A 16283-nucleotide genomic window follows, 5' to 3' on the forward strand; every position below is an offset into this window, starting at 1 on the left:
ATCACTTAAAATGGAAAAAAAAATGTTCTGTACTTTCTCCAAACAAACAGATATTAATTAGTAAAGCTAACTTTTCCAATAATTTTTATGTTTCTAGCATTTACAATTATTTTACGTCAATTTTTTGTCATGATTATCGCAATTCTCGATATTTTTTTCTTCTGCTTGCAGAAATAGCAATGTGTCGGGTGAAAGATCGCCATTTGAAGGATCTTGTTGCAGCGGGCAAGGCGCTAGCACCGACAGCGACAATGAGGAAAGCATTTCAAAGTATAGAGTTGTCTTGCTGGGAGACTCCGGAGTGGGAAAGACGGCACTAGTCTCGCAGTTTATGACGAGCGAATACATGAACACGTATGACGCTAGTCTAGGTAAGTCTGTGCACCCTCGCACGACAAACAATGCTATTGACATTCTTTAACAAGACGCGTGGGAACTCAAGATTATTTTGCATTAAAAAGATTCATTATTGTGAACCTAATATAGGATTCCGCATTGCAACATTTGACGTAATTCCGCTCACACTGTGTCTTGGAAAAATAGTTACGCATTGAGATGACGCGATTCGTTTTTTTCGGTAGGCGTTATTTTTTATCAAAATCCTCTGACAATCTGTTTCTATTTCCCCAATCGTTTCTTATTTGCTGAGAAAAATGGCAAGAAATCTGGGACGCTGTATATATTTTTTCAGAGAAAGTTTATTGAAGAGTGTTCATTTTCTCGATAATAATGTTATTTGATAGATTCGCTTGATGTCTATTACTGATTCACATTTATGCACTTTGTACGAAGACTCGTTTGTGCGATAATAGCGTCGATCAAACGCGTCTCTTGCCGTTTAATTAACTTTTTCTGTATTAATTAATTAATTAACTTTTAATTAAAACCTACTCGCTCAAAGACACATGGCGTAACCAATCTCTCGGTCGCGATGGATTTGCGTAACGTCACACCACCGCCCACTTCTCTGAAAAGCAGAAGGTGGTTAATAAAAAGGAACGGAGAAAAATCCATTTTGCTCGTTTTGCATTTTTGCCGGTCGCGTGGCTTTGAAACGTAGGTACACTCTATGAAGAGGGCAATCCTACATTCCCGCGCAATTGCGAGAGGGACACGTTGTAGCGTCCGCTGCAATCGTTTCGAGCACAAGCCGGGGTTATGCAAGCGCGCCATCCTACTTCATCCTTTTTATGTGATAGCGAATATCACACACGTGCAAGAACGCCACGTGCAAGAACAAGTGCCATACCGTGCGTTGAGTTCATGAGATGCATCCTTTTGCATCCAACTTTCTTTCATACTGCCTTGGCGTGTGTTATGCAAAGGAACCATGTTACAAAAGCTGCGTCGAATTGTTTGTAAGTTATTTTATATAAATTTTATATATAGATAGATCTGTTATATCCCTAGATAACTAGATAAATCTGTTTATATTCCTTATATGGATTTTAAATCTCTTTATTTCTTTATTTATTTATTCGTCTGTTTGTTTGTTTTTAAAGCAAATCCGTAAAAAGTGGGTTTTCTCTTAATTTAATTTTAACAATTTTTTACAAATTTGCGAAGATTTTTCAATATATTGTTGCTTTGAGATTATTAATTTTGTGCCTTATTTTTATACTTCAATATTTTCAGAAAATTTTTTTCACAATTCATCTTTTAATATTAGATACTTTTGCAGTTAAAATAGAGATTAATGTCAATTTAATTTATTTCAAGATGTTTTTTCTAAGAAAAAATCTCCAAATTCTGTCTAAGAATCTGTCATTAAAATTAATGTCGAGTAGGAGACAATATTTCCAACACATTTCTATTATACAATTCGTTATTGATTTAGCAAGAATTAAATATTTATTTCTAAAGTAAATCTATATAATCTCTTCTGTATTATTTTTTTCGCGTTTTTATATTTATTTCTTATTCTATAATACTTCATATAATCTGTCTCAAATAAATTCAATTTAAAATCATTATAATATATAAGGTCTCAAATAAATTAAATTTATTGCCACCAGGGAGAGAAAAAAGCGGGTGAAACAGCAGGCTTACGCGTAGTTCGCTACAAAGTGAAATTTTTCTCTGTCACAGGAAAATTTGTCACGGCCTGCGGACAAATGATGAACATCGTAATGAAATAATTTTAGTATACAAACAAATGGCGGCATTGTAATATATTGTACAAAGCTTCGCCTTGTTTATATATGTTTCCGTATATCTAACAAAGTGAAAATCGATGTGTCAGACTTTTCTCGTGAAACTGCAATAGCGAGTTTTTCACAGCGTGCTATCATGACATCACAGAACATCAGCCTTTAACATTTATTTATTTTGTAGCGTTCCGTTTTTTATCATTCCACAGTAGTTTTTGATCGATCTGATTTGATTTAAATTCGCGTAAATAAAAAGCGTACGGAATGAAAATTGTCTTTGTTTACAAACGCAAAATAAATTTTTTTACATGGTTTTGTTTTCAAAATATAATATATTAATATCGACAATTGAAAGTCACTCTGTATAGAAATATATTTATAACAAATCTTTAAACACAATTTTGATATATTGTAGTTTTATCTCTGAGAAAAATTTGTAATTTTCTAATATTTATTTATTATAAAATATTAAAAATCTACTTAAAATTATCATACTTTAAAAAGATAATTTTTTTCATGATAAATAATTATATACTGCGTATATAATTAGCGGATGGATTTTAAATTATTCAAGTGTGTGCATGCAAGTCCGGCACATATTAATGCATATAAAATGCAGTTCGATTGATGCAAGGACCTGTTACACACTGGATTATGGAAATATTATAGTATGTTGATCTAAATCCGCGATCGGAAATAATGAATATACATTTGTGAACATACAGTTTGCGGTTTGAGGTCATTAATGGTGTCCAAACTTGCATGCGACAAATTGTAGAGTTTGTGTGGAGTACATTAGCCATACCGAGGTAGCTTGGCCTTTCTCCTTGAAACTCGGCTTGCTTGTTCAAACTTATAATCAGTTCCATCATGTCCTTTGTGATGTACGTTATTTGAATATCTATTAGGTAATTATTTTACGTGACAAAGTTTTATATCGAGTTTAAAGGCACTTACAATCTTATAATATATCAATTTATTAAAACTTGATAGAATGGAAGTGATCTTTGAAATTCTTTCTACTTAAAGCAGAAAATTTTTTGCATTTTATTAAATGCAAATGTTGTAGTCCCTCTTGTTATTCTTATCTTATTATTGCTGATTTATTTGAAATTGATTATTTTATTAAGTTTAATGAAATATTTAAGTAATAACGTATTGCGTGAAAATCTTGTACCTATTGAAAATTCTAGTATAAAAGGTAAGCTTACATGCATACTATTTCTCGTAAATTTTATAATATTAATAATTTTCTATAATGTTTCTGTTGTACCATAAACATTTTTTTATTTGATTTCTTTTTGAGTGAGATATTAAGATTGAAAAGTTTGTATTTTGTTGAATTTTGTAATGTAATTTGTTCTTACGCTTTTTGTGTGATTAACTTGATGGAACTTGCCATCAGTACGAGCTATACAAAGTTCGATAATTACTGAAGCAACAACGACGTTTTTCATTATTAAACTTGTAATTTTATACGAGAAATTAATGTTCTTCATTAAAGATAAGTACTTAGTGCAGTGAGAAGTAGCGATGGATCTTTGAATACGTTTACCAGTTGTTTTACGGGACAAACGTTTCTAAATATTTATTCCAAAATATTTATTTACAAGTTTGCACATTTATTTGCGATTAAATATTATATGAAATTTACATTATGTAGATTTTACGAAATCTCGAAGCATAGTTTCAATTATTCATCCGAGGAAAATGTGTCCAATTATTGTTCGCAATTAAAAGATATGTCTATTAAACGATTTGAAGTTAATTAAGTAACAATAATTGAATAAAATAATAAAATAGTAAAGACAATATTTGAGTTTCAATACTAATTGCTATTTATTGACTCACGAAGTGTATCTAATTAGCGATATCAAATTAGCTTACCATTAACTCGCGAGTATTTGCATCGCAAAACAATCAAGTATATGTTACCATGCAATGAATAATAATACATTCTTAAATAGGCATTTATATTGGAAATGAATGAAAGTATAATTTTAATCGTATTTAATATGGATGCAGGTCTCAATGGCAATGTTTATATAAATCGTAAATATACAAGAGTTTCAATTATATTCAACAACATTCAGCACAGACCTTCAACTTTATGTTGCAGACGATGAGTTCGGCGAGAAAACGGTTTCCATTTTGTTAGATGGCGAAGAATCGGATATGATCTTTATCGACCATCCGCATGTGGAAATGAGCGTAAGGATTGAATTGTTTTTGGCACATGTATAGACAATAGTCATTAATATCATTAGATTACATATGAATTTATCGTACTATTTTATTATTATTATTATTTATTACTTATTATTGCAATTTCAATTATGCATAAAATATTATGTAGAATTGCATTTCTCTCAATTTAAATTGTTTTTTTTTTTTTTTTTTTTTGTTAATTTGGATAAACATTGGCTATTAATATATAACATTTTCTTCTGCTTTAATGATTTAAGATGTTTTAGGCATTTCCTTTGTATATGTAAAGCAGAATATTCTCACCGAATCGATATGTTGTTCAACTCGGCTGGTACGCGCAAATCCGTTTACGAATGCAAATGAATGTAGGACGGTAACTAGCGGTTTTTATCATGCAAATGTGTGATGTCGCCCGTGTGAGAAAGTCGATATAAATTTTTCTCAGTGAGAATGATTAATTTCATCGAGTTTGAGTAGTCCACTTTCTTGCTGGTTCTTTGTAGTATTAACAGCGCAATTTAGTTAATTGTTATCTTATACTTTAACAGTATAATGTCAAAGAGAATAAGCGTACAAGCGCTATATTTTTTTTTACTTGTGAACTTTACTTTCATTTGTATTTTTAACCTTTTCATCCTTTTAAGTATAAATTTTTTAGCTGTATTACATATAAAATAATAATATTAATATTATTAAATAATCATTAATAATATAATCATATAATTTTTGTTTTAGAGTTTTATCTCTTTCACTTATCATATATTTTATTCATATTTTTCACGACAACATTATTTCAAGATTATATCTTTAATTCAGCTAAATTAAATAGTGTAGAAAGAAAAAAACGTAACATAAAGAGAGAATATTAATTTTCATAAAGTGAGAGAAAAAAATTGTCACAACAAATTAAATAATTAACATAAAAGTCTTTTAAAAGATGTATCCGGATTTATTTCTTATGAAATAATGCGGTATGAAATAAAAACAAGACTGACTTTTTCGCGGATACGCGAATATTTTCTAAATCCTTTATCGAATTACTGTCGCAAGCCCAAGATCTTTTCGACTTTTCCTTCCACCTGTTTAATTAACTCTCCCCTCGCAGAATTGTCTTGCGGTTCAATTTCCCGAAATTGGCTATCTCTTCCAAAACCATCTTCTGTATTGACAGATCGAGAATAACTCATGTCATGTTTTTTCGATGTTTTTCGAGCCTTTATCTTCGATTCTTGTTTGTTTGCTTGACCTAGCAATCTATTTACTTTTTTCATCAATAAATACATACACTCGATCAACTATGTCCTTCGAATTAATGTGTTTCCAAATATAGAGATATTTTTTATGTCAGTTATCGCGCATTCGGTGAAATCAAAACTGCTGCAATTACGTTGATAAGAGCTATTTTCTGTTCTGTCTGCAGCAGAGTATTTTAATATTATTTACGTTATCACGATAACGTAATTTGTTGCCTTGAGACTAGATTGCAACGAGACTGATTGAAAAAGTGACTAGGATGAAATCAGAGAACGGAATTGAGAAGATGATAATTTAAAATATGCTACAGTTCCCTGAGCCAGATTGCTTCAAGTAATACATGGAAGAAATTGCGGGAAATTTGAGGCAAAGGAAACGCTCGGTAATTGCTTTGGAAAAGCAACTAGTTTCGGTAATTGGTGGACCGTTAAAGTCTCGTATAATTTTAGTAAACATGAAATTAACAAGAAACCTTGACCATTTACGACGCTAAAAGTATACGTGGCAAAAAATGTCTCTCAGAAAGATCCGTTTCTGTTATATTATTCATGAACTGTCGCAAGGATGACATCAAAGGAATATCGTGTTTCTTTTATAAACGTAAATAATCTAGTAGATTGTTGAAATGTTTTTAGGTAGAATAATTGATGTATTTCTGTTGATTATCTCACATTACTGCTGTTTCAGTAAAGTTCGAAAGTTTTATAAGTGCATATTTATAAATTTATATATCAGTATTGAGTAGTAATAAACGCGAATATTATTGCAAAGTATATATATATATTTGCTCGTAAAAATAAGTTTTAAATAAAATCTTTCGTGAACGATATTCGACATCCAGCGCACATTCAATCAATTTCCTTAATCTGAATTATTCTCGGGGGTTTGTTGAGCTACTCACTCTGGGTTCGCTCAGCGTGCGATAATGTGAATTTCGTGTACCAGGCCTTAAGTCGACGAGGATTGTAACTTTAATATCACAGTTGCAAAGTTCGCCAAGTTACTTGTATTTGCGCAACCTGTGGTTTCCCCAAAAGATATACACGATATAAATATTATAAATAGAAATACTTCTGAACAGTCTAAGATGATTTTTCATGGCAGCACAGATGTATTTGCAATGCTATTATACTAATTCTAAATTATAATTAAAGCGTGCGAAAGTTTCAGTTTGCTTTGAAATTCTCCAACATAATTTTATTCGATAAACAGAATTTATCGTCGTTGCTGTAACAACAGCAATACTATTAAAGTTACGCAAATTCCATCACTAAACACTTTGACATCGAGTTCGCCCTTTCGTTTATGAAGTATCGCAACTTGTCGTATTATTTCTCGATTAGGGAGCTTTGTTTTGCCGAAGTTTTAACTCAGTCAGACTTTAGAGCCTTTGTATAATGCACTTTCCCTAGTTTCTTATTTTCATATTGCAAAAAAGTGTTGAAGATAAATATGTTCTTAAAGTTACAAGGCTATTCCGTTTTCTCAATATAATCGCAAATATTTCTTGAATTATTATGTTTTATATTATTTAGATTAATATTTGAATGTATCTTGATAAATAATAGCTAATATTTGAATATAAAAAATTCTGTTTTAAATGAGAAAACCAAACATTCAGAATAAAATGTGTTATTTATTTTATTTTTATAAAACATTATTCATAAAAAAACATCTTCATATTAAAGCATAATTAAAGTATTAATCCATTTAATTTGTTATTTACGTCAGATGCAAAAAAAAAATGTTTAAAAATTCTTCAGGTTGAAAATTCTTTGTCAACGTACGAGCCACATGCCTGCATCGTGGTTTACTCGATCGTTTCACGTACAAGTTTCCAAGTGGCTGAAGAGATACTAAACTACTTGTGGCAAGAACACTATACTCAGGAACATACGGTCATTGTCGTCGGCAACAAGGCCGATCTCGCAAGAAGTCGGACAATTTCGGCAAACGGTAAGCAAACACGTATCCGTATTGTTTCTAAGTATTTTCTCCTATTTTTTAATTTTACTTCTTCGCTGCTATAACATTTTTTTAGTTTAAAAAATTAAATTCAAAAAAAGTAAATAAAAATAAAAAATTTAATCTATAGAAATCAATGACTTTTACACAAAGTACGCGAAGAACTATTTACGATTAAATAATAGTAATAAAGTAAGTCGAAAGTAATCGGGTTTTTCGTCGATCTTGTCAGCACACGTGTCGCGTGATTCTAATTAATTTGAATTGCAATCTGTATGCTGTTAAAGAAGGGAAGCAATTGGCCACATCGCGCGAGTGCAAATTTATCGAGACGTCCAGCGGGCTCAAGCATAACGTGGACGAGCTCTTGGTTGGCGTTCTGAAGCAAATTCGTCTGAGGGAAACCCGTGAAAAGAAGCTACGACGACAGAGTAGCAAAGGTAAATTGCTGTCGAAACTGCACAACAGCAAGACCGTTCTGAGTCTGAATCTCGCCAGAGAAATTCTCAACAAGATGTGTCTGAACGACAGCAAGAGCAAGAGTTGCGAAAACTTACACGTACTGTGAAATATCGCGACGGAGCGGGAAAGGGGCGAAAAGAATGCGCGGCGGATCCTTTTTATGATCGAGAATCGTTTCTCAAGCGGGCAGAGACAGTAAAATCGATCGGGAAAGTAAACGGCTGCGAGGATTGCACGACATTTTCATTTCTTCTCATCTACATGGATATCATGGAGCCGCCGTTAACTCGGCCGAGACCTTTCCTGCGGGGTCGTAACGATTTTACGACTCGCGCACTGATTACGGCATTCCCGGTATAAGCAGCCGTTGTTACTACCTACGTGTTCCATGTTCATCGCTCGTCGCCCTGTTCATACTTTTGTTTCTGCAACGCGTTCGCGCAACAACTCTGACATTATCCGATGCATCTCCGTCGCGACAGTAGAGCGCCACACACAGTTCGTACTGTTTTAAAATATACGCGAAACTTTACTCCGAGCGCCATTAATTTCTTTATAATTCCATTAACCACATTAGCGAACGTTAAAGTGAGATAACGAACGTGAAGAGACACCAGCAAATATATACAGTGTATTTTCTCGTTTTTCTAAACATTGCGCAGAGAAAGTTAAGCCTAACATTATCGAGGCAATGTGTGTGAAATCGAACTGACTACACAAAGTAATATCACATTTTGTAGCAGCAAAATTTCATTTTGTAGGATTAGTTTCTGTTGGGATTTAATTTTTCTTTAGATTGCCTTTTTTTTTATCTAATATTATTTCTTGCGGTAGAACAGCCTAATTTAGTAAATTGTAAATTAAAGTTTAAGCCTCCGTAAAACTTGCTTGATCAATCCCCTGGGAACGTAGCTCGATGGGGAAAAGGCCACAGTTGGATATACCTGATTAAAGGATTAAGGCTCCTCTACGGTTCAACGGTTCAATCTTCGCCGTCGTGCACGTTTCTTCGTCGTTTTCTCTTCCCGTACGTGCTCATATAGTTAAAAATCCGCAAGAGATAGGTAAGAATGAATTGAGCACAAAGTTGATACCGATCCTCAATATACGTTATTACAGGAAGGTTTGCAGTGTACGTATATATGCGTGTAAGTGTGTGTGTGTGTGTCTGTGCGTGTGCGTGGGTGTGTCTGCACGCGAGCTTGAAATTAGAATTTAAGATTAACGATCTTAAGCTGAATCTCTTTCGTTCGGACGCGAGATGAATGGTGGCGCAGGTAAATCTGGCGCGCCGTCTGTCTGCAATGCAGCGATTTGATTATTTATTAGATCCTAATGAGTCACATGTGCGCGCGGTCCCACGCGTTACTCCACGGTGAGATTAGCGCTTACCGTGCGGTGTTCCGATAATTACATTTCATGAATAAAGCCGGCTTTGAACGATGCGATCGCTCGCTGACCGAATATTCCAAACTTACTCTCTAAACTCACCTGCAAAACGAGACTGCTGTGTAATAAAACAAAGTTACTCTAGAAGATTAGATCTAATCTATTTTAATTTAGGTAATATAATATAATTGATGGCTGAATTTTCGGACTGATAATTTATCATATCTCAATTTCGTTGTAACGATGTCTCATTCGGTAGATACGAAATAATTGTAGGACATGAGGACATTTACATGAGGATTACAATGATATCTAACTTAAAATATATAATCACCTATGTCAGTATTTTGTATAAAGACGCAAGTATCGAGATGGTTTCTCTGTAGAAAAAAAATTTATTTAATAACTGTTGATGCAACAATGGAGGATATGTCTAAAAAATTAATTTCCATAAAAGTTCGTCAAGTCGAACGTACACATTGAATTCTAATTTGGTGAATATTTGGCAAATGAATGTATCATGTGAAATCGATGTACTAATATTCGTAATTATAACATCGACGATCGCAACTGTTACGCAATTTTCTGATATTTATGCATGTTATTGTTTGTCGAATATTATGGATCGTAAAATAAATGTGGAATAGAGAAATAAAGAATTTTAATAATAGTAAGCGATTTTTATAACGATTACTTTATTCACTGTTCAATTTGATTTTTAACTGGAAAATGTCTCTTATTTGCATTTCAATGTTGATTTGAATTTATATGAGGATTATAATGATATCTAACTCAAAGTATATAATCAATTATGTCAGTATTTTGTAAAAAGACACAAGTATCGAAGACATTTCTATATAAAAAAAAAAAATACTCTTGTCCGTCATAATCAATTATGTATGTAAGTGATAAAGAAATAGTTAAATGACTTCATTGTTACTAGTAACATTATGCGATCGCTCGCGATCCGATAAAATGAATTGTTCGATCTATAAATTACACTATATATATTATTCCACTGCACTGGACGCAGGACTCGTCCAATTGCGACGCTGGTCGTCTTCCCACTTTATAAAATGTAATCTATATTGTAATATGCGGCACAGAAATATGTTTCATAAAAAATAAAATAATGCTCGTCAATGGCAATGTGTTTAATGGCGCAAAGTAAAAGTTACGCTTAACACTTTCGCTACATTATCTTCTAATTTACTGCAGTTATCTAAATTTCTCGTCTATATACAAGTGTATATTATAGCTACGGCCCAGATACGAACAGCTAACTGGAGTTAGTTACCTAACTGAAGTTGTAACATTGTTCGTGTAACATCTAAAGTGCTGTTTGTATTTTGTCAATGCACTAACGTTGCTACAGGTATCAGTTAACGTGATAGCCATTACAATCGATTGCTATAATAGAGAATAAAATTGATTGCAATACAAATAATTCGTAAATTATCAGAAAAAAATGTATTTTTTTAGTTTTTTTTTCCAATGCATTATTATAAGTTACTCGATCACTTAGTCATTTATTATTAGACGTTGAGTTGCGATTAATCAATTGTCATAATGTTTTTCAGCAGTGAAAGAATTAAGTGTCACTTTGACTTTCAATGAATATATCAGCTGATGTGAATGCATGTTAATGATATTCTATAAAGTATGTACATTTCATCTTTTTTCCTTCCATCTTTATTTGCCTGACATTTTTCTGAATAATTGGTAAATGTTATCTCCATTATTGTAATAAGATGTAAAACAATGGCAAGTTCTTATTGTTGTTAGAATTCCGAAGGAATCGTTCGATATGTGGAGAAAGAGTATAATGTTTAAGACTTTCTTTCATAATTCGTCATTAAGAATTGCTCAGAATATTGTATTTCATGAAATATTCCAACTCGCCAAATTCATCTATTGGATCTCTCTACCTGCATGCAAAAATATGCAAAAATATGAATTTACAGGTTTAGAATATTTCACTTGCAGAGCGATATAAATATTGCGGCGTCGCTTTTTTTTTCTTCCTCTCAAAATAATCATATATCTAAGATATTTTTATCGTTTGCCACACGCTTGTTGTCGGAAAACAATGCGTTCAAGTAGACGCGGCCTAAAATCATATAAACTTGGAGACCGATGTGTCTCTCTGATGAGCACATACCTAAATATACGTATATATCTACGAACGTCACGATTATCATCAGCGCAAATATTACTTAGAGATAAGCGTAATCTATAACTTATATCTATATCTGCGTCGCGATAATGCGATCGAAGAGTTATATTGTGAAACGATTATACATATCGGTCCAACCGGTTATTCTAATGATTCTATCAAAAACCTTTTCAAATTCGGTATATATTCGGATGTAATTACAATCCGATGTATGTGCGAGTGTTGTGACAAAATGAAAACGCATGATTTCTGCTCCGGACTTAAATGTTCTATTGCGTGTCTTTCTTTTTGTGAATTATAATCATCCTATCATAAGCGATCAGCATAAGGTAATCAAATATACATATGTACGAGTTTCTACATGGAGAACGGATAGTTATCGATTTGTATAGATGATGTATAGAAGTTGTTTCAAGTAATTTTTTACATTATTTCATATCAACAACAGAAAATTTTTAACTAAAACTTTCAAATCTTTTTTCTGCTTTAGAGTGCATTTTTATCATTTCACTTATCGACGTAAAATTATTTTGCAAAAAATTTTAATTCATTTCCAATATGCAAAATTTGTTCCATGCAGTTTAATTCAAACTTTTATTTACTTAACTTTAGATTCATAGTAGTTTTTGAGAATCTATTAATCTTGCAAATGGAAAACTATCTGTATAGCACAGTACGGTATTGTATACTGAAAGAGGAAAACTCAGTTGAAGTGATTTATACGCTGACATAAAAGCGAAGGTCGATTTTCCAATTTCCGGTTGAATTTGAAACAGTGCAATCTTGCAAAATAGTAACCTTTTTCGAAGAGCCCTGTGAGAATAATAAATCAATACAAGTTCGTAATATCATAACTCGTATCATTTGTCGCTTTACGAAACTACAATTAACGTATCACTTGTCACTTTACGAAACTAATAAGCATACCTCACCGTCACGGATATCTTGATTAAATATCCTGGTCTATTTTTATAAATATATATATATATATATGCTCGTTCTCCATATTTGTTATAATCTATCACATCCATGGTGCCGCTATTTTTACTCTATAAAAATATTTCTATTAAGAATATATATTTATATTTCGAATACGTGCACGGGGGAATTATATTTTTGTAAGTAGTTGATGAATACGAATATCATCGTTTTTTAACTTTTGGAAACACGAATTGTATGACGTGTAATTTACAGAGCATTTTCAACAAATGTCAAGGTTTTATAATTATTTAGATGCATTTTATTCTCTTGTTAAAAAAGGCAAGAATGATTATTTTAAACGAATATTTTTAAATTATAGCAACAAGTATACAATTCCACAAGTTTGTGGGAACTATATTTTATTATTTGTTCTTGCATATTATTTTCCTATTGCAGTTATTTTAATTGATTTAGGAAATATTTATAAAATTTAATGTACTATGGAGTTCTTTTATAAACCCCTGCGTATCCTTATGACAATCAAATTTTTTTTTTATTGTTCGCACTATACTATGTATATGTAACTAAATCTAAATGTTTATGTGAAATTAAAGATAATATGTGAGATAATACAGCTGCTTTCTTAAAGCTCTTAATCTAAATCCTGGTGTATCTTTTATATTTATATATATATACATATGTATATTTATATTATCGTTTTTTATTAAATTTTAATCTTTTAAGAAACAGAATATTAATTTTAAAAAATTTTTATAATTAAGAACAAATTAAAAATATCCAAATAAAAATGCTCTATAAAAGACGCGATAAAGCGTCCATGGCTGAGAGCAATAACCCACTTTAACGCGATCGTCAGACGTCCTCGATAGTGAATGAATTAATGTCTATAAAAAATAGTTTTTTTAACAATATATTTTAAAATATTTTGAGAATTAGTAGTTTTTATGTAATATTTCTTAAAATTAATAAAAAATAATTCTATTTTCCAACATGCACGTGTAAATCATTTCTTAATACTGCCCTCTGCTAGATATTGATCCACGGCTTCAATATTGCCTGATAGAAGCCTGTCACAAAGCCGGTAAAACAGGATGGTTTCTGTCAAAATGGCCGAGTATTCGTGGACGGTTAAATTCTGATCGGTGTTAGAAATTACCCAGGTGTGTGAATTAATCATTTGCAGTGCGCAACTAACGCGTGAGCTCATTTTGCTAAAAGCATGTTGTCAACTGGCAAACGCAGTTTATCAAAAGAGGACATCAAAGTCGCGGATAAAGATGAAAAAGTGAGTAGATTCGTCGTCTTCGTTTCAGCATAGAAAACACAATACGTTCTGAAAGTGACGTCACACTTAGCGGGAAGTTTGACATATATTTACATCGTTACTTTGCAGGAATCATTATTGGAGCACGACAGCGATCTTGATGAAGAAATGTTATTTACGTAAGAAAAACTCACTTGTAATCAATTACAGAAATTCCTATAAAGATGTTGCAAGAGCATTTTTGTGAAAAACTACAAAAACATTTGCTGGGTCAGATTCATTAAAATTTTAAACTGGTTGATATTTAATATGAACCACTATTTTAATTTTTATATAAACTATTTTGTTTTTTCAATTTTAATATAAGCTAATATCAATCTTGTCATTACATGTGTACGTTTCTTTATTAAAACATATCTGACAAATTTAACTCTTGTCACATTTTTCTGGAAATTGATTTAATTAACTCTGATGCGCTAATATGTGATGTATCATTGCAGTCAGCCAAGTACATCAAATGAAGACACAAAAGTCGATCATAAAATGGACAGGTAATATATTTTTTGTAATTTTATTTGGATACGCGGAGAAAATTTTATATCAAAAATTGTTACGTACGGCAGTAGCCGCGGACCAAAAATTTGTACTATGTTTCACACGTGAAAAACATAGTAAAAATTTTTATAGTATCGTATCGAAGAAAACACGTATCTTAAAGTGCTATTCGAATTAGAGGAGTTGTCAGTGCAAAATTAATTGACAATGTATTTGTATTTATAGTGTCAAGCTACAGATTCAAGAAGTAACGGATGTGATGCGAGATAATGTACAAAAGGTGATGGATCGCGGTGAAAGATTAGAGGATTTACAAGAGACGAGTGATCGTCTGAGCATGGCTGGAAACGAATTCAGAGAAGCCGCCAGGAAAGCGCAACGAAGAGCCTGGCTGCAGAACGTGAAATCGAGGATAATAATTGTCAGCATTACCGTGACGATCGTGCTTTTCATTGTCGGTAGGGTCTCTAATATAGTCGACAATACCACAATAACTATTAATAGCATGATAATAAGCATAACATGTTTTACATGCATACATAATATCTTACATTTCATCTTCTCTGACTTTTTTTTTGATACTTTTATGACTTTTCTGTCGCACCATTTGCATATGTTTTGCTGATTTAAGTCTGAAATTTTTTCCTTTCATACCTCTCAGTAAAAACATAATATGCTGCATTAAATAAGCACTAAAATTTATTTTTTGTCTCTTTAGACGTGAATGAATTAAGAATATGTATTATAAGTTATACACTCGTAGATATTGTGTAACTAAATTTGAAATTCAACCTTACATAATATAAATTGTTATTATGACACATTTATTCTGTTCTATCGATTTAATTTAATTCTAATCTATACAATTTAATTTTTCGTAAATTTTATACAGACGTATGAGACTTTCATCTATTTACTTTTGAATATACATATGATGGCGATATTTAAAGTTTCGATTTCCAATGTTATTACGAATGTTAATGGAATGTTAATTAGAAGTCAGTCAAGTTTTGAAATATTACCTGGTTAGATTAGCGCGTGTCATTTGCAGTTTTGGACATCATGGTGCTTTACCTGGTTCTCAGATAGCTAGCACAATGTCTCGAGCCTCGATTGTTAAGGTACATGGACTTACACATCTTGAATTCTGCATAATAACATTCCTATTTAAAAGTCTTAATTGTCATGCATTTGAGAATCATTTAACGTTTTTGTTGCGTTGCAAATTTGTGTGTAATTTGCAATTCTATTTTGCGCGCATTTATTAGAATTTTGCATGTGACCATTCCACTTTATCTCTTGCGTCGTACGCCACACTCTCATTACATAATCAATGTCATAAATCAGTTATATAAAAAATATCATTTTCTTTTTTGTTTTTTTTTTCAGTATCCATCGTCGTGAAGTACACCTGAATATGAATGTGTGACTGAGGGACCGCCAATCTATTGTTACGATTTACCTACACACTGTACATTATTATCTTCTTCCTGCGAATCAATATTATATGTATTATAAGTATTATATAAGTTATAAATCTGTACAAATATATATCTTCTATTATTTTTGTGTAAATGTTGTTGTTTCTATATATGATAAACACTTTTTCACGAGAAAAACATTTACAATGTTTTCGAAACAAACATTCCTTTATAGCGCGACGTATGATTTTATAATAACAAAAAAACCAACAAATAAAAGACTATAAGAAGCAAGCGCAGATGTCAGAGGACAATAAAGATATTACGAATCTAAACTTATTGTTAGATTAATACTATAAAAACGTTTCAGCTCAATTTTCGATTCGATGCTCTTTTCAGTTCAATGAGATTTAACTCATAATTGTGATCACGCACAAACAACAAATGTGACAGTTTATCAATTACATTCTATTAGATGAAAGAGAGTTTAAAATTGG

At 31.9% G+C, this 16283-nt stretch overlaps 3 protein-coding genes across 6 annotated transcripts in view; 2 read left to right on the forward strand and 1 right to left on the reverse strand.

Moving 5' to 3' along the window:
- The window catches only part of Rgk2 (Rad, Gem/Kir family member 2), a 44249-nt gene extending 30414 nt beyond the window's left edge, over positions 1 to 13835 (forward strand). Inside the window, exons 5-9 of one of the 2 annotated variants that reach the window (XM_012360830.2) lie at positions 172 to 371; positions 4270 to 4361; positions 7376 to 7568; positions 7865 to 11933; positions 13577 to 13835. In XM_012360830.2, the coding sequence (XP_012216253.1) occupies positions 172 to 371; positions 4270 to 4361; positions 7376 to 7568; positions 7865 to 8145 (766 nt within the window). In that variant the 3' untranslated portion in view covers positions 8146 to 11933; positions 13577 to 13835. Of the gene's footprint in view, positions 1 to 171; positions 372 to 4248; positions 4362 to 7375; positions 7569 to 7864; positions 13538 to 13576 lie in introns of those variants that run through there. The other variant, XM_067358985.1, reaches the window with a different exon arrangement.
- LOC105668247 (arrestin domain-containing protein 3-like) overlaps positions 1 to 16283 on the reverse strand; it is a 115854-nt gene that overhangs the window by 35829 nt on the left and 63742 nt on the right. The gene's annotated exons all lie outside the window — the stretch shown is intronic.
- Positions 13634 to 15940, forward strand: LOC105668198 (vesicle-associated membrane protein 4). 3 transcript variants are annotated; one of them, XR_010891202.1, is made up of 6 exons: positions 13634 to 13831; positions 13940 to 13989; positions 14311 to 14361; positions 14591 to 14823; positions 15396 to 15486; positions 15755 to 15940. XR_010891202.1 is itself a non-coding variant. In XM_067358993.1 (6 exons), exons 1-5 carry the CDS (start codon positions 13766 to 13768, stop codon positions 15452 to 15454), a joined length of 438 nt encoding a protein of 145 aa, XP_067215094.1. In that variant the 5' UTR covers positions 13634 to 13765; the 3' UTR covers positions 15455 to 15486; positions 15755 to 15940. The 3 variants fall into 3 exon arrangements, 2 of the variants coding, with proteins under 2 accessions (XP_067215094.1, XP_012215851.1); XM_067358993.1 differs by having other exon boundaries at positions 15417 to 15486; XM_012360428.2 differs by lacking the exon at positions 15396 to 15486.

Source organism: Linepithema humile, chromosome 7, assembly GCF_040581485.1.
Source record: "Linepithema humile isolate Giens D197 chromosome 7, Lhum_UNIL_v1.0, whole genome shotgun sequence".
Taxonomy (NCBI): Eukaryota; Metazoa; Arthropoda; class Insecta; order Hymenoptera; family Formicidae; genus Linepithema; species Linepithema humile.